This window comes from Salarias fasciatus (genome assembly GCF_902148845.1).
Source record: "Salarias fasciatus chromosome 7 unlocalized genomic scaffold, fSalaFa1.1 super_scaffold_4, whole genome shotgun sequence".
Lineage (NCBI taxonomy): Eukaryota > Metazoa > Chordata > Actinopteri > Blenniiformes > Blenniidae > Salarias > Salarias fasciatus.
This window is the reverse complement of record NW_021941229.1, coordinates 27,757,814-27,776,303: the sequence shown is the minus strand read 5'-3', so window position 1 is coordinate 27,776,303 and position 18,490 is coordinate 27,757,814. Positions and strand designations below refer to the sequence as shown.

Below are 18,490 nucleotides of genomic sequence, written 5' to 3'. Positions count from 1 at the left end.
AAAATTGCAGAAGAAGCCAGAAGAAGCTGCTAAACTCAGCTGGAAACCGACCGGGACGTTCTCCCTCCGGACCTGTGCTGTACGGCGTCCGCCCGGGTCGGTTCTGGTTCTGTTCTGGTTCGGTTCTGGTTCGGTTCTGGTTCGGTTCGGCTCCTCGGCTCTACACGCTGCTCTCTGTCTGCTCTATGTGTTTACGTCTATGCTTGCTCCGGTGGTGACGTCAGCACGCTGCTGCGCTGATTCAGCTGAACCACCGGAAGCAAAACAAACCCTCGTGCGCATGCGCGGCCGCGGTCTGCGCCGCACCTTCTCCGGACTAACTTCCGAACTTTAGTTTTTGTTTATTTTTAAATTAATCATTCGAGTTTATTTTCCCGGGAATCTGAAGCCAGGCGCGTGACCAGCCGCAGGGCGCGTGACCGGCTGCAGAGAGGCGTGCAGCGCGTGTCCGGCCGGAAGTGAGCAGCAGGTCCGAGTCAAACTGTTCACTATTTAAAAAAGTTTTGCAGAATTTTCGCTCCGCAGCGGTCTGGTTAATCTGGGGTTGGAAGACAGTTTCTGACGGAGGAACGAATTCAGGATTTTTTATATTTATTTTTTAATCAAGTCTTGCTTGATTTTATTCGAAGCAACTGGAGGTCAGAGGTCAGATTAAAGTTTCACCAAAGGATGAAATCAGAAATAACAGTAAAAATAACGAAGAACTGTTTAACTGAAATACCGAGTCCTGTAGTTAGTACTCTGTGTAATCCACTGCTTTTACTCTGAAGTACTGTGTAATCCAGAACTTTTATTTTGGAGTATTCTATGTAGTCCAGTACTTTATCCTCTCAAACCTTCAGTTCCTGCTGAACTGTTGCCACAGTGATGAAGAGGGGGCGTGTCTTTGCCGTGCTGGTGGGCGGGGTTTTCTGTGTGGCGCTGATGTCACTCTACCGCATGCTGGAGGTGATGCAGAGGGCGGAGCTTCGGCCACGCGGGGACACGCCTCCTGGACAGGTGGACCAGGTGCGTTACGCTTCTCCATTTCTACAGGTCAGACTCTTGAAGAAAATGGGCCAATCAGATGTCTGCTTTCAGGACTTGCTCCGCCTCCAGCAGAAGATTGACCGGTTGGAAGGTCTCCTCAGCGAGAACAACCGATTGGTTGCTGCGCTGCGAGACTCCTTAGTCCACCGTAAAGCGGGCCGCCCAGGGGGCGTGGCCAACAGCAGCTCAGTCTCCGCCCCCCGGCTTCCTGGCTGCCGATTGGCTGAGGAGCTGAAGGACGGCGCAGACGGCGTGCAGGTTAGCTTAGCATGCTAAGTGCTTCAGACGGGCTATCTGTGCTGCGCGGACGTCCTTCACCGGTCTGTGTGTCCGAAGCTCCTGGACGTCTACGACCTCCTGGCCTTCGACAACCCGGACGGCGGCGCCTGGAAGCAGGGCTTTGATATCAGTTACCGCGGCGACGAGTGGGACGAGCAGCCGCTGGAGGTCTTCCTGGTTCCTCATTCGCACAACGACCCTGGTGAGGTCGGAAGGATTTTCAGCCTGGCAAGCTAACTGCTAATGCTACTGCTAACGGTACTATTATCTGCTAACGCTAATGCTACTGCTAACTGATAATGCTACTATTAACTGCTAACACGACTTGCTAATTTTGCTGCTAACTACCAACACTACTGCTAACTGCTAATGCTACTGCTAACTGCTAACACTGCTGCTGACTCATCATGCTACTGCTAACTGCTAACACTGGTGCTGACTCATCATGCTACTGCTAACTGCTAACACTGGTGCTGACTCATCATGCTAATGCTACTGCTAACGCTGCTGCTGGTCTCAGGTTGGCTGAAGACATTTGACGGTTATTATGAAGACCAGACGAGACACATCCTGAACAACATGGTGACCAAACTGAGCGAGGACAGCAGGTAGGCCACGCACACACACACACACACACACACACACACACACACACACACACACACACACAAAACAAAGATCTTCATGCTCCCTTGTTGCCATGGTAACCGAGGTGATGAAGGCTCTTAAAGGAGAGTTTCTGGACCTTGTGGGGATTGAATTATTCAGGAATCATTTATGACTCGACTCCTCTGACCTTGACTGTCTTGGACTGGGGTCGTAGTTCTGACTCGTGGCTCCGCCCTCCTGACTTATGGCTCCGCCCTCCTGACTCGGGGCCAATCCCTCCTGACTCGTGGCTCCGCCCTCCTGGTATGTGGCTCCACTTTTCTGACTCGTGGCCCCCCCTCCTGACGCTTAGCCCCGCCCTCCTGACTCGTGGCTCCACCCTCCTGACTCGTGGCTCCACCCTCCTGATTTGTGGCTCCGCCCTGCAGGAGGAAGATGATCTGGGCGGAGATCAGCTACTTCTCCAAGTGGTGGAGCGAAATCGACGAGCAGAAGCGATCGACGGTCAAACGGTGAGGTCGTCCGTCGGGACTCGAACCGGACATCCGCTCACGGAGCGGCAGAGTGACGGCTTCTCCTCCTGTGCTGTGATTGGCCAGCCTGGTGGGGGCGGGGCAGCTGGAGCTGGTGACGGGCGGCTGGGTGATGCCGGACGAGGCCAGCACGCATTACTTCGCCCTGCTGGACCAGCTGCTGGAGGGACACCAGTGGCTGCAGACGCACCTGGGTCACGTGACACGCTGTACCCCAGCAAGATGGCCGCCACGCCCACCTCCGGCGTCTGCTGACCGTGTGTGTGTGTGTGTGTGTGTGTGTGTGTGCAGGCGTGACGCCGAGCAGCGGCTGGGCCATCGACCCGTTTGGACACTCCCCCTCCATGACCTACCTGCTGAAGGGGGCGGGGCTTAAGAACATGGTCATCCAGAGGATCCACTACGCCGTCAAGAAGCACTTCGCCAGACAGAAGAGTCTGGAGTTTCTGTGGCGACAGAGCTGGGGTGAGGGGGCGGGGCTGCGGGGGAGGGTCCGACCCAGTCCTGCAGTTGGTTGAGTCCGCCCACTTCCCGTTGCAGACTCCTCCCCCCGCAGTGACATCACGTGTCACATGATGCCGTTCTACAGCTACGACGTTCCTCACACCTGCGGGCCGAACCCGGCCGTCTGCTGCCAGTTCGACTTCCACCGCCTGCCGGGGAGGCGGGTCTTCTGCCCCTGGAGGGTCCCTCCCCAGCCAATCACAGAGCAGAACGTCCAGGAGAGGTGAGCGGGGGGCGGGGCCGACCAGGGGGCGGGGCCGACCAGGGGGCTGTCCTGAGGCTGAACATCACGTCTGGCTAAACGTCCAGAAGTGCTGATATCATGATGTGGAGTCTGAAGCGAAGAACCGGGTCGGAGCCGGACCAGAGCCCCAGAACCCGGCCGGTTCTCCGCTCGCCGGTGTTGTTCTGATGTTGTTCGTCTGCCTGACAGCCGCAGTGACGCCGTTGTGCGTCCGCTGTCCCGTCCGGTGTGTCTCTGGTGTTGTGGACGTTTGTGTGACGAGGTGTTGTCATGGAAACGGCGGGTTGTGTCCCCCCCAGGGCCCTGCTGCTCCTGGACCAGTACCGCCAGAAGTCGCTCCTGTTCCGGACCCCGGTTCTCCTGGTTCCTCTGGGGGACGACTTCCGCTTCGTGGAGTCCAGCGAGTGGGACGTCCAGCTCAGCAGCTACCAGAGGCTCTTCGACTACTACCAGCAGCACCCGGAGCTCCGGGTCACGGTGAGCCCGGGGGTCTGGGCCGGGGCCGGGGCCGGGGCCGGGGTCGGGGCCGGGGTCTGGACCGGGGTCGGGGCCGGGGCCGGGGCCTGGGGCCGGGGACTGGGGCCGGGGCCGGGGTCTAGACCGGGGCCGGGGCCGGGGCCGGGGCCTGGGGCCGGGGCCGGGGCCGGGGCCGGGGCCGGGGCCGGGCCGGGGCCTGGGGCCGGGGCCGGGGCCGGGGCCTGGGGTCTGGGCCGGGGCCGGGGCCGGGGCCTGGGGTCTGGACCGGGGCCGGGGTCGGGGCCGGGGCCTGGGGTCGGGGTCGGGGTCGGGGCCGGGGCCGGGGCCGGGGCCGGGGCCGGGATCGGGGCCGGGATCACCCACACTTCCTCTTTCCTCTTCAAGTCCTCAGAGTTGTATTTGAACAGTGGTCAGAGGTCAGAGGGTCAGAGGCCAGGGGTCAGAGGTCAGGCAGTCTGTATGAAGGCTCCTGAGTTCCAGATGTGGTTCCTCCAGGTTCAACTTGAAGTTGAAATTTGGAAATTTTGAAGTTGAATACCAGGCTGCTGACAATCCCCCCCCCCGCAGGCCCGGTTCGGGACTCTCTCGGACTACTTCCAGTCCCTGCACCGTCGTCTCGGGGCCTCCGGAGTGTCTCTCCCGTCTCTCCGTGGAGATTTCTTCACGTACGCCGACCGAGACGACCACTACTGGAGCGGCTTCTTCTCGTCCCGCCCCTTCTACAAGCGTCTGGACCGCGTGCTGGAGGCCACGCTGCGGTGGGCCCCGCCCCTGTCCCCGCCCCCGTCCCCTGTCCCCTGTCCCCCCTCCCCCCTCCTCCACCCGTCCCCCCGTCTTCACCTCTCGCCTTGTCTTTGTCCCGCAGCGCCACAGAGATCCTCTTCAGCCTGACGCTGGCTGAAATGCGTCGTTTCCACGGCGACGGACGTCTGGCCGCCACGTTTCCCGCCCGTGAGCATTTCGCTCGGCTGACGTCGGGGAGGCGGAGCCTGGCGCTGTTCCAGCACCACGACGCCGTCACCGGGACGGCCCGCGACCCCGTGGTGGTGGACTACGGCACCAGGTCGGCGCCTCGCACAGCTAGCGTTAGCCACCACGTTAGCATGCTCATGAGTCTGCTAGCCTGTTAGCAGGTTAGCCTGTTAGCCAGACGTGTTTCAGTTTGGTACTGTAGTCTTTGGCTGTGTTCGAAACCGCATACTTACGTACTACTCATACTAACTTATTGAGTATGCAGTGTGTTTACACTGGCAGTATGCGATTTTGAGTATGCGAGAAGTTCCCGGATGCATACTGCATTCGCCAGAAATGTTGAGTATACATCGTGTGTTCACCACTCATACTGAAATTGCCCAAGATGCAACGCGACGGACATTTGAATAAACTTTATTCAGTTCACAATGACTGTTTCTTCATGATGTACATTTAGCAAGCTGAGTATGGTTCTAGATTTAATCTTCCCTCCATTGTTTGTGCTCGTAGGTATGTTATGTTACGAGATTTCTGATTGGATTGACAATGATTAAAAATAGTAAAAACAAAAAAACAAAAAAAACCCTTACATCTGAGAACAAGTCCATGCTGAAAGCGACCATGATGCACCGAAGACGGCGAGCCGATCTTTGTTGAAGAGCCGAAAAAACTCTCCGTCGGTAAAGCATCATAATTGGCATAATAAGTGGTCCGTTAACGGGACACCGGTCCAAACGGCGACGTTAAGCGAGATATATTGCTGAAAGATTGCCTTCTTGTTTTCAAAGTAAAAGCACAGATTTATCACTGAGGTTTTTTTGCATGAGAAAGGGAAAGGGGTGATTTATTTTGGTGAAAATAACCGGAAGTGCGTTGCTCACTGCGGCTGGCTTGAATTTCGCCGAATTCGTCCGAAAAAAATCATAAACGGCTGATATTCGGACAGATAAACGACACACTCGGCTCTAAACCACCACTTTGTCGCCTAATTTAAAAAAAAATCTCGATGAAGTTATACGTTTGACGAGTTTAGGGCTAAAGTGAAATCAGCTTTAGCAGATCGCTTTCTGCTCATGGAAGAAGTGCAATGCATTGTGGGTTATTATGTAGTATGCTGTAGTGTAAATGCTTCGCATACTGTTTGATGGACTGAGTAAGCAGGATGCAGGATGGATAGTATGAGTATGTAAGGATGTAGTAGACAGTATGCGGTTTCGAACACAGCCTTTGATTGTCTCACTTCCTGTTTGGAACTTTTAGCATGTTAGCCTGTGGTTAGCATGTTAGCCTGTGGTTAGCATGAATGTTTTGCGTTTGGATTGTTAGATGTCTTTAGCGCCACTTGTCTCCTGTCTCATTTTTCCCTTCATGCTCTCTGTTAAAGGACGCCGCCGCCATGGCCAATGCTAACAGGTACCGCCGTGCTCAGTGTGAGCCATTAGCATCTAGCATTAGCTTCCCCTTAACACAGCTCCCGTAGCGTTAGCGTTAGCGTGTAGCCCGGACCGCAGCCCGGCGTGCCGGCGCGGCGGCGGCTCGCTCTGACGCTCCGGTCTCTCCAGGCTCCTCCGCTCCCTGCTGGACCTGCGCCAGGTGCTGCGAAGCTCCGCCCACTGGCTGCTGCTGCCGGACCGGAGCCGGTACCGCCACGACGCGTCCGCCCCCCTGCTGCTGATGGTGACCTCCGACCCCGTCCCGAAGCGGTGGGCGTGGCAGGTGGGCGGGGCTGACGCGGCGCTGTGTGTTTCAGGACGAGGAGCCGGCGGCGCAGGACGCCCCGCCCCTCAAGACCCGGCTGCGGCTCGGGGATCGAGCCAGGTAACGGCCGGGCGCGCCGCGGGCCGCTCGCTCGCTCGCTCGCTCGCCGCGCCCCTCACCGTCCTGTCGTCCCCCGGCAGGTCTCTGGTGGTCTTCAACCCCACCCAGCAGGTCCAGACCTCCGTGGTCACCGTGCTGGTGGACCGTCCCGACGCCCGGGTGTCCGACGCCCGGACCGGGACGCCCGTCCCCGTCCAGATGTCCGCCGTGTGGGCGGAGCCCGGCCGGCCGGCCGCCGAGGCCTTCCAGGTGAGGAGCCGCTCGGTGGGCCGGTCCGGCGCCGTCCCTCCGTCTCTCTGTCCCTCCGTCCCTCCATCCCGCCGTCTCTCTGTCCCTCCGTCTCTTTGTCCCTCTGTCCGTCCATCCCTCCGTCTCTCTGTCCCTCCGTCCCTCCATCCCGCCGTCTCTCTGTCCCTCCGTCTCTTTGTCCCTCTGTCTCTTTGTCCCTCTGTCTCTTTGTCCCTCTGTCTGTCCATCCCGCTGTCCCTCTGTCCTACCGTCCCTTCGTCCCTCGTCTCATCTCCACCTGTCCCCCAGCTGTCCTTCGTGGCGGCGCTCCCCCCGCTGGCGCTGACGGTGTACCAGGTGACCGCGGCGCCCGCTGGCTCCGCCCCCCGGGCGCGCTACACCCTGCACGGCCCGGCCGACCCGGCGGCGCTCCGGAACCCGCACTTCCAGGTGTCCCGCCCGCCGGACTCCGAGGCCGACGCCCCGCTGTTGCTTAGCAACCGGCACCTGGAGGCGTGGAGCTCGGCGCGGACCGGCCTGCTGCAGGTCAGACCGGCCCGGCCCGGCCCGGCGCCCCCCTTCACAATAAAAGCCCCCCGGGACTCGGCTGACGCTGCACTTTGACCCGCAGGAAGTCCGACTGCGGTCCGGTCTGACCAGGAAGGTCCAGGTCCAGTTCCTCTGGTACGGAACCAGGACCGGGTCAAACCGGGACAAGAGTGGAGCCTACCTGTTCCTGCCGGGGGACGAGGGGGGACAGGTGAGTCCGCCGGGACCGTTCTGGACCACATGAGCCACAGATAGACCAGTGGAGACCGGATCCAGACCGGATCTAGACCACAGATAGACTGGATTCAGTTCAGCTTTATTTATAAAACACAGTTTTACAGACTTTTGAAAACCCAACCAGAGCAGGAGAACCCTGCAGAACCAGGTCAGAGGAGAACCCTGCAGAACCAGGTCAGAGGAGAACCCTGCAGAACCAGGTCAGAGGAGAACCCTGCAGAACCAGGTCAGAGGAGAACCCTGCAGAACCAGGTCAGACGAGAACCCTGTAGAACCAGGTCAGACGAGAACCCTGTAGAACCAGGTCAGACGAGAACCCTGTAGAACCAGGTCAGAGGAGAACCCTGCAGAACCAGGTCAGAGGAGAACCCTGCAGAGCCAGGTCAGAGGAGGAGAACCCTGCAGAACCAGAGCAGGAGAACCCTGCAGAACCAGGTCAGAGGAGAACCCTGCAGAACCAGGTCAGAGGAGGAGAACCCTGCAGAACCAGGTCAGAGGAGAACCCTGCAGAACCAGGTCAGACGAGAACCCTGTAGAACCAGGTCAGACGAGAACCCTGTAGAACCAGGTCAGACGAGAACCCTGTAGAACCAGGTCAGAGGAGAACCCTGCAGAACCAGGTCAGAGGAGAACCCTGTAGAACCAGGTCAGAGGAGAACCCTGCAGAACCAGGTCAGAGGAGGAGAACCCTGCAGAACCAGGTCAGAGGAGAACCCTGCAGAACCAGGTCAGAGGAGAACCCTGCAGAACCAGTCCCAGGCGTTCTGCTGTCCCAGAGAGGGTTTAGAGGACGGGTCCATCTGGTCCTCAGTGTCTCGGTTCTTCCAGCCCTACAGGTCTTCAGAACCGCCCCTGGTTCGGGTCTCCAGAGGTCCGATCTTCTCTGACATCACTTCCTGTTACAAACACTTCACACACACGCTCCGCCTGTTCCACCTGGAAGGTAACCGCAGCGCTGGCACTCCATCGTCACGGTAACCAGACGCTGTCAGAGGGTGTGTGTGTGTGCGCCTGTCCCTGTCCCAGGGCATGCTGGGAGATCTCTGGAGATTTCCAACATGGTGGACATCCGCTCGGAGTCGAACCGTGAGCTGGTGATGCGCCTCGTCAGCGACGTTGCCAACGGCAACCGTTTCTACTCCGACCTGAACGGATTCCAGGTGACCTCCCGTCTGACGTCCCGGCCAATGGGAGCGCCCGGCGCGGCGGCGCTCCCGCTGACCGCGGCTGCCTCCCGTGCAGATGCAGCAGCGCCGCCTGCTGGCCAAGCTGCCGCTGCAGGCGCACTTCTACCCCATGACCGCCGCCGCCTTCCTGCAGGACGCCGCCGGCCGCCTCACGCTGCTGGCCGCCCAGAGCCAGGGCGTGGCGGCGCTGCGACCGGGTGAGCCGGGCCCAGGATGACCCAGACCCCGCCCCCTGGCCCTGCCTGACCTCTGACCTCTGACCTCTGCAGGGCAGCTGGAGGTGGTGTTGGACCGGCGCCTGCTGCAGGACGACAACCGGGGCCTGGGTCAGGGAGTCACCGACAACAAGGTCACTGCCAGCCTGTACCGCCTGCTGCTGGAGGAGCGAGGGGGCGGGGCCACGGTGAGGGGCGTGGTCTGCGGTTAGGAGGCGGAGCTACACTGGGGGCGTGGCTTGATGAACGTTTTGTCACCTGACAGGAAGTGGGAGGAGCCTCGGAGGAACACCTGTCGCTTCTCGCTCACCTGGACTCACTGTCTCTCTGCCAACCACCAATCACCATGGTAACCCGTGACCACGCCCCCCAGCTGAAGCTCCGCCCCTTCCTGCCGCTCAGCTCGCCGTTGCCGTGTGACATTCACCTGCTGAACCTGCGGACGCTGGAGGACGAGCAGGTGACCCCAGCTGGACACGATGATGTCATCAGCACACTCTGACCTTTGACCCGTGTCGTTGCTTTTACAAACAGGAAGCAGGAAGTCCCTCACAGGAAGTGGCCCTCCTCCTCCACAGGAAGGGCTTCCACTGTGACTACACCCCCGAGCCCAAGCCGGCGTGCACGTGGAGTGCGCACGAGAAGGTGGACACACACACAGATCCAGACTCTCTGATCTGGGTCCAGAACCAGAACCAGAACCTCTCTCAGTGATCAGTCTCCTCCGTGTCTGTGTGTAGACCCAGTCCCGGTCTGTGTGTAGACCCGGTCCCGATCTGTGTGTAGTCCCGGTCCCGGTCTGTGTGTAGACCCAGTCCCGGTCTGTGTGTAGACCCGGTCCCAGTCTGTGTGTAGTCCCGGTCCCGGTCTGTGTGTAGACCCGGTCCCGGTCTGTGTGTAGTCCCGGTCCCGGTCTGTGTGTAGTCCCGGTCCCGGTCTGTGTGTAGACCCGGTCCCGGTCTGTGTGTAGTCCCGGTCCCGGTCTGTGTGTCAATCAATCAATCAATCAATTTATTTTTGTATAGCCCAGTATCACAACAACAGTTGCCTCAGAGGGCTTCAAGATGTTACATTTGTCGGTAAAAGTAAAAACAGTGAATAAGCATAATGGTAATATGTCAATATTTACAGTAACGAGACAGAACGAAGCAACCACCGCCTTCGACCCTCACATCCGGCAAGAAAAAACTCCAAAAACCCAGTGGGAAAAGAAGAGATCTTGGGGAGAACCACAGTATGGAGGGATCCCTCTCCCAGGGACGGACAGCTTTGTCAACAGCTAGCATGAGACAATAAGAAGTAAAGCCTAGGACAATGTGTAGACCCAGTCCCGGTCTGTGTGTAGACCCGGTCCCGGTCTGTTTGTAGACCCGGTCCCGGTCTGTGTGTAGACCCAGTCCCGGTCTGTGTGTACCGGTCCCGGTCTGTTTGTAGACCCGGTCCCGGTCTGTGTGTAGTCCCGGTCCCGGTCTGTGTGTAGACCCGGTCCCGGTCTGTGTGTAGACCCAGTCCCGGTCTGTGTGTAGTCCCGGTCCCGGTCTGTTTGTAGACCCGGTCCCGGTCTGTGTGTAGACCCGGTCCCGGTCTGTGTGTAGACCCAGTCCCGGTCTGTGTGTAGACCCAGTCCCGGTCTGTGTGTAGTCCCGGTCCCGGTCTGTGTGTAGACCCAGTCCCGGTCTGTGTGTAGACCCGGTCCCAGTCTGTGTGTAGTCCCGGTCCCGGTCTGTGTGTAGACCCGGTCCCGGTCTGTGTGTAGACCCGGTCCCGGTCTGTGTGTAGACCCGGTCCCGGTCTGTGTGTAGACCCAGTCCCGGTCTGTGTGTAGACCCGGTCCCGGTCTGTGTGTAGTCCCGGTCCCGGTCTGTTTGTAGACCCGGTCCTGGTCTGTGTGTAGACCCGGTCCCGGTCTGTGTGTAGACCCGGTCCTGGTCTGTGTGTAGACCCGGTCCCGGTCTGTGTGTAGTCCCGGTCCCGGTCTGTGTGTAGACCCGGTCCCGGTCCTGTGGGTCTGACCGGGTCTGTCTGGTCTTCGCAGGTGAACCTGGATCAGCTCTTCTCTCCTCTGGTCTTCGGTTCTGTGCGTCGTTCTGGTCTCACCTTCCTGCGAGACGTCCAGGACCCGGACCAGGTCCAGCAGCAGGATCCAGACTTTCGGCTCCGGCCGATGGAGATCGGCGCCTTCCGCGTGGTCATCCGCTAACTGGCTAATGCTAACGCTAAAGCTAGAAACATCTGCAGCCAATCAGGCGAGGTTCTGTGGAGTTACCAATCTGGAGGCAGCTGTGGAGGAAGGAAAGCTGGACCAGGAAGTAAACAGGAAGTAAATACTAAACAGGAAGTAAATACACAACAGAAAGTAAATATACAACAGGAAGTAAACAGGAAGTAAATGCTGAACAGGAAATAAACAGTACCTAAAAACAGGAAGTAAATAGAAAAAGGAAGTTTACCAGGATGGAAGCAAACGCAAACAGGAAGTAAACAGCAAGTAAATAGAAAACAGGAAGTTCATACAAACAACAGGAAATAAAAAAAACTCAAGAAATACAAAACAAAAAATGCCCCCCCCCAAAAAAAAAGAACGAAACTGAAGGAAAATGAACAAACAGGAAAAATATAAAAGGGAGTTAAAGGGGAAACAATCAAAAACAGTGAAATGAAAAAAGGGAAAATGCTGAATGGTTGTGTTGCCACGGCAACCACGGGGACCAATGAAGAGTGTGTGTGTGTGTGTGTGTGTGTGTGTGTGTGTGTGTGTGTGTGTGTCCATGAAAGGCTGACTGATTTTAAAGCCTGATTTTTGATTTTTTTTCACTTCCTCTTCCTGTTGTGACTCAGGATTTGGAATCTTCCTTCTCTGAATGTGAACTTTATTTTGGGGATTTTATTTTGAAGGAGTTACTTTTCTTCTGTCAATAAACCCGATGGACCCGGGCTGGTTTTCTGCGTGCTGGGCTGTGGGGGTTGTTCTGGGCCGTTCAGACCAGGATCAGGTCTCCGGGTTCTCTGGGTTCTGAGCAGCTGTTGGAACGCCAGAGGTTCTGATCCACCGTGGTTCTGGTGGAACCTTCACTGGTACTGAGGTTCTTCACTGCAGACCTTTCAAATCATCAGAACGTCATGGAAAAGTTCTTTTTTATCCATAATTCCTTTCAGGAGCTCAAACACTTCAAGCTTTTATTTGTTTAGTTTGACAGAATTTGTGTTTCCAGCAGGTAGAACCCCGAAACAGGACTTCAAAAACTAGAACCCAGATGCTGGTTTATCTAATCCACCCAGACACTGGATTATTTAATCCACCCAGAAGCTGGATTACCTAATCCACCCGGATGCTGGATTACCTAATCCACTCAGATGCTGGATTACCTAATCCACCCAGATGCTGGATTATCCAGTCCACCTGGATGCTGTGAGGGACAGGGACTCTTCTCATTAAAAAGAATGAAAGAGGAACTGAGGACAGCTCGGGTCAGAAGAGACGTCCTGCTTAGTGGACATGGAGTCCCAGCCCTGCGGGACCAGGAAGAAGAACTTGTGCAGACCGGAGCCGCTGAGCTGGACTGAGGAGATCCTGGACCGGTGGGTTCTAAAGGGGATGAGTGTGTTCTGCTCCCTCCATCTGCTTCCTGCGGATCCTGGATCTGGTGGTCTGACGCTGGCAGGTCTCGTGCTGTAGGGTTGGTTTTTACAGAATGTGAGGTTTCAGCTCACCTGTGGCGTTCCGCCGCGTCCTCCGCTCACCTGTGGCGTTCCGCCGCGTCCTCCGCTCACCTGTGGCGTTCCGCCGCGTCCTCCGCTCACCTGTGGCGTTCTGCCGCGTCCTCCGCTCACCTGTGGCGTTCTGCTGTAGTTCTGTCTTCAGTCGGGGACGTTGGAGACGTGCTGCTGGGTTTCTGCTGGACGCTACTGTCCAGCAGATGATTTATCCGTGAGAGGGCGGGACTTCCCATAAAAGGCTGGTCAGACCGAGGGTGGGGGCGTGGCCAACCCTGGTATCATGTTACATTCATACAGAGATCCAGAGCCGCCGTCCACAACTGAGACTGAAGCGTTAAACTCTGGTCCTAGTGATGCACTGTGTAGTACAAGAACACACACACACACACACACACCAAACCGGTTCCCGGGCCACATCGGGGCCGGCACCCAAAATTGAACCGGTTCTTGTGTTCGCACCGACCGCAGCCCCGGCCCCAAGAACCGGGGCTTTTCAGGAACCACTGTCTTCCTGGTCCAGATCAGAACCCGCCCAGAACCCTGCCACCCCTCGACTGAGCCCCGCCCTGGGGGCGGAGCTACAGCAACACCTGATCTCCAAACACACTGTGGCTGGGCTGTGTGTGTGTGTGTGTGTGTGTGTTCAGTGTGCCTTGGATTATTTCAGTGACTTGGTAACATGTGAATTCCAGCGTGTTTGTATTTTATTTTTATTATTTTTTGGAATTGAAAATGGGCCAAGAGGAGTCCTGACGGATGTGTCAGACTGACCTGCAGCGACAGGAAGCGTCTGGTTGAAGTCACTGCTGCGGGGGGGGGGGTCAGTTACTTCTCCCCCCCCCTCAGTCACTGCTGCCTGCTGTCCTCACTAACATATGAAACCTCAGTGTCTGGTGGTTTTAGACGAGGCAGACTCTGGTTTTTCATCTGTGTGATTTTGACAAAGATCATTTGATGTGATTTTATGCAGAAATGTGAGAAACTCCGAAAGGTTCAGATACTTTCTCATCCCACTGGACGTTCAACAACCAACAGGCCTACATGCGCTTCCAACACCCCCAAACTGACAGAATTCAACTAGCGCACTGTGTGGAAATCTTGGCTTCAATAAAATACCAGTGAAAAATATATATACATGTCAACATAAACCCTCATGGTTGTGCGAAGCCATGTTTAACTGTAATGTACAAGGTGGAAGAAACGGTCTGTCTTCCTCTCAGCAGGTCGGCGTCCTGCAGCTGTGGACAGGCTCAGGACACGTTTCTGAAACACAGAAGGAAAAACAGCCGACAGATATTAGCATCATTAGATACATACACAATAAATCATGACTATTTAAATACATAAATATATGACTGTCACCTCAGTTCTTCTTGAATTTATACTTTCTGCTTGACCTTCCAGCCTCCAGCAGGTCCTCTCTTTAACGGTCGCAGCCGTTTCCCCCGTTCGCGCCATTTGCTCACGGCCGGAAAAGCAGCTAGCAGCTAGCAGCTAGCGTCGACCGAAACTTACAGGTACTCTCCCTGTTCATTCTACACAACCGTGCAATACACTCCCCCGTCAGCTTCTCTTCTCCACGCCGCTGTGACATCGGGACCGAGGCGAACGAGGCATCGGGCTGGAGGCCGACCGCCGGGCGCGGCGCGGCTCCCTGGGACGAGCCTCGCTCGCGAGCTCGGCGGCCAAGTCATCTGCAGGAGCGCCGGCCTCACTCACCTGCCCGCCATCCACAACCCCGAGGCCACCAAGCTGGACGTGGATCCGGATTCACCAAAGCCGCTGCTGCAATTCGACAGAAGGAGCTCTCAGGGCGATCCGAGCGTCGGCCCCGCGGCGGCCAGCGACCGGCAGGCTGCTCGCCCCCGGCCCCGCGGCGGCCAGCGACCGGCAGGCTGCTCGCCCCCGGCCCCGCGGCGGCCAGCGACCGGCAGGCTGCTCGCCCCCGGCCCCGCGGCGGCCAGCGACCGGCAGGCTGCTCGCCCCCGGCCCCGCGGCGGCCAGCGACCGGCAGGCTGCTCGCCCCCGGCCCCGCGGCGGCCAGCGACCGGCAGGCTGCTCGCCCCCGGCCCCGCGGCGGCCAGCGACCGGCAGGCTGCTCGCCCCCGGCCCCGCGGCGGCCAGCGACCAGCAGGCTGCTCGCCCCCGGCCCCGCGGCGGCCAGCGACCAGCAGGCTGCTCGCCCCCGGCCCCGCGGCGGCTGCATCGGCAGCGTCGGTCCCGTGGAAGTTAAACGTCCACCAGGCTGCTGATATTCACAGACAAAGTAAGACAAAATGCCTCCTTCAAAAACTTTGAGAAGATAGAAGGAGATATAGAGGACATTAAAAGAACCTTGAACACATTTTCAAACAAAATGTCAAGCATAGATGAACTAATTGGAAATTAAAAGTCTAAAAAACTGTTGAATGAAATCATAACGCAGCTCCAACAACGGGTGGAAGATCTGGAACAATATTTAAGGAAAGACGATGTTCTGATATCCGGACTAGACACAAGACATCGTTCTTACATCGGAGAAGATGCTCCAACTGAGGAACTGCTCACCCTACAACATCAAGTCTTACAATTCTTCCAAAGACAAGGTATCAACATCCAGCACGACTCCATCTCGGCTCGTCACACAATCCCACAAAGAAACAGTAAGAGTAAACCATCGGTCGTTGTACGTTTTGTAAACAGGAAACACAAACAGAGCTGATGAAACAAGGAAAGAAACTGAAAGGAACGAGTGTCTTTATAAATGATCATTTGACCAAAAGAAATGCTGAGATTGCAAAAGAAGCAAGACTGCTCAGAAAACAAACTCACACAGTAGCAACATGGGTTTGGAACTGTAAGATACGGATGAAGCAAAAAGAAGGAACCAATGCTGTGCAAGGAAAAAGCATAAAGGATCTCGCAAACAATCGTAACTGTTGGTCAAGAAAAGTTGCATTTGTAATGACCTCGAAACAGCAAGATGTGAGTTGAAAAACAAACTAAAAACATACACATATATAAAACACATGGATCAGGAAAACAAAATATACGACATAGACACAAGAGTAGATGAAAATGTATTTAACATTACAAATGTGAATACTACAACGAAGAGGCTCTTAACACAGCAAAAAGTGAAGGTAACACGCTATCCATTATACATCTAAATGCTCGAAGCATCTACAATGAATTTACATGAATTCAAGACTAATTAAATGGGTTTAAAACCAAATTCAGTATTGTTGCAATAACGGAAACATGGCTTAAAGATGATATGATGACCGAGTTTCAAATGGAGGGTTATTCCCTCTTCTCTCTACGCAGGAAAGACAAAAGAGGAGGAGGAGTTGCTCTGTGCATCAGTACAAAGCTAAAATCCAAAATTATTAATGAGATGACAGTATTGGAGGATGAAATAGAAAAGATAACAGTGGAAATAATGTCTAATACAGAAAAAATATATTGGTAAGTTGTGTTAATAGACCACAGGAGTCATGTGTGCAATTGTTCACTGATAAAATGACGGAAAATTTGGAAAGACGCAATATAAGAAACCAGCGATTCGTGGAGATTTTAATATAAATTTTGAAAATGTGAAAGACTCAAGCACAACAGATTTCCTAAATTCATTGAACAGTTTGGGTCTTTTTCCATTAATAACAAGACCAGCGAGAACAACAACACACTGTGCCACGACAATGGACAACATCTTAACTAATGCTGAGGATATTACAGTAAGAGCAATTTAACAACTGATATTAGTGATCATTTGCCGATCTTTACAGTACTGAAATACTGTCAGAAAGTGGTACACAGAAACACATTTAAAAAGATTAGAACTAGATCATTAAAGGCACTGGGGGACTCAGTGATGACCTCAATAAACAGAAATGGGAAACAGTATAGTAGAGGATGTCAACTTGGCTTACAATTCTTTTATAGAAGTTGTGACAAGGTTGTATAATAAAAATTGCAAAATAATATGTTATAAGGACAAAATAAGAGATCAACCATGGATAACAAAAGGGATAAAAAAATGCTTGCAAAAAGAAAAATAATTTATACAGACATTTCCTAAAAACGCAAACAAAAGAGGCAGAAAACCGTTACAAGAAATATAGAAATAAATTCCTGTGGATCATCAAAAACCGGAAAAAACATTACTACAGTGAAAAATTAAATGAAAACAAGAACAATACAAAGGCAACATGGGGAATAATAAATAGCGTCACAAAGAGTAATAAAGTTAAGAATTTGTACCCTGAATATTTTACTAAGGAAGATCTTGAAATAACAAAACCAAAGAAAATTGTTAACGAGTTTTGTTAATATTTTGTAAGTGTGGGGACTAATATTGCCAAAAAAATTCCACAAACAACAAATGCAAGGGACAACATGGACATTGATAACGTAAATAGTTTTTTATTGTGAACGTGGAAGAAGATGAGATCAGGAAAATAGTGAAGAACTTTGGGAATAAGAGATGAACTGACTGTGAGGGATCAGACATGTCGGTTCTAAAGAATGTTCTTGAGTCAGTCACTGAACCACTCGCACACATTTGTAATCTGTCTTTGAAAACCGGAACTTTTCCTGAAAAAATGAAAATAGCCAAAGTTGTTCCTCTTTTTAAAAATGGGGATTAATACAGATTCTCAAATTACAGGCCAGTGTCTCTGCTTCCACAATTTTCAAAAATTTTAGAAAAGATCTTTGCATCAAGAATCAACGAATTCATACACGAGGAAAATCTCTTCATTAGCAATCAGTACGTTTCAGGGCAAATCACTCAACAGCAATGGCAATAATGGAATTAACAGAGAAAATAGCAAGAGAAAGTGACAATAAAAATTTTTTGTAAGTATATTCATTGACTTACAAAAAGCTTTTGACGTGATAAACCACTAACGGCTGCTCTGGAAACTTGAAAAATATGGGATCAGAGGGATTGCTCATAAATGGATAAGTAGTTATTTAGAAAATAGAAAACAGTATGTTCAAATTAATGAAATAAAATCAGACTTGTGTGATATAAATTGCGGGGTACCTCAAGGTTCGATTCTTGGTCCGTTATTGTTTATACTGTATATGAATGATTTACCTAAAGCATCGGAAGTACTACAGAGTATTTTGTTTCATGAACGTTTAAATATAAAGTTTTAGTTGTTTAGAGTTTAATGATCGTGAACTGGAATCTGTTGAACCGGGCCGCCGCCCTCCTGGAGCGACCCCGGCTCTGCCGGCGCCGCGGGTTGGGCCTCCTGCTGCTCTGCTGGGCTCAGGTCGTTTTCACCAGGAGGCTAATTTCAGCAAGCGAGCGACTCCCGGACCGCAGAGGCTTTGGAAGTGCATTAGCATTAGCATTAGCATTAGCATTAGCATTAGCATTAGCATTAGCATCAGCTGTATGGCTCTGGATGATTGCAGTGGAAACATGAAGTCGGACTCAGTTTGGTCACATCCTTTATTCAAACTAGCTTCTTTCCGGGGGGCGCGAGACGCCACGACCAGCGTGCCGCGCCGCGCCGCCCGCCGCGGTCGCCGTGGTAACCGTCCCCTACTGGTTCGGGCCGGGCTCCGCCCCACCGACCGCTTCCTGGCGAACAGGTGCGTGGGGTCCCGCCCCGGAAGCCGGGCTGCACGTTGAAGACGGGCGTGTTCCTCCAGGCGGCCGGGCCGCTGAAGGCGCCGCCGCCGCCGTCGGCGCCGCACGGCTTGTTCTGCAGCAGCTGCAGGAAGGTCTCCAGGTCCGGGCCCAGCCGGGCCAGCAGCGCCCGCCCGCACCGCCGCCACCGTCGCCTCGTCGCACGCCTGCAGCGCCTGCAGCCAGCGTGCTGTAGTACCTGCAACGCCACAGCGGGGGTCAGCCCGTTACCGCGGCGACCGCCGCTCGGCGCTCGGGTCGAAGGT

At 54.5% G+C, this 18,490-nt stretch overlaps 1 protein-coding gene across 2 annotated transcripts; it reads left to right on the top strand.

Moving 5' to 3' along the window:
* The first annotated feature begins 271 nt into the window (after positions 1–271).
* Positions 272–11,815, top strand: LOC115382504 (alpha-mannosidase 2-like). 2 transcript variants are annotated; one of them, XM_030084240.1, is made up of 24 exons: positions 272–458; positions 866–1,008; positions 1,081–1,287; positions 1,366–1,510; positions 1,829–1,916; positions 2,346–2,429; positions 2,517–2,644; positions 2,742–2,915; positions 2,991–3,177; positions 3,498–3,675; positions 4,243–4,433; positions 4,541–4,738; positions 6,210–6,324; positions 6,398–6,465; positions 6,546–6,714; positions 7,003–7,239; positions 7,325–7,453; positions 8,308–8,422; positions 8,506–8,639; positions 8,722–8,863; positions 8,936–9,069; positions 9,147–9,341; positions 9,416–9,526; positions 10,917–11,815. In XM_030084240.1, coding segments are annotated over exons 1-24 (3,438 nt in total). In that variant the 5' UTR covers positions 272–457; the 3' UTR covers positions 11,082–11,815. The 2 variants fall into 2 exon arrangements, with proteins under 2 accessions (XP_029940100.1, XP_029940101.1); XM_030084241.1 differs by having other exon boundaries at positions 272–469.
* Positions 11,816–18,490: the final 6,675 nt, after the last annotated feature.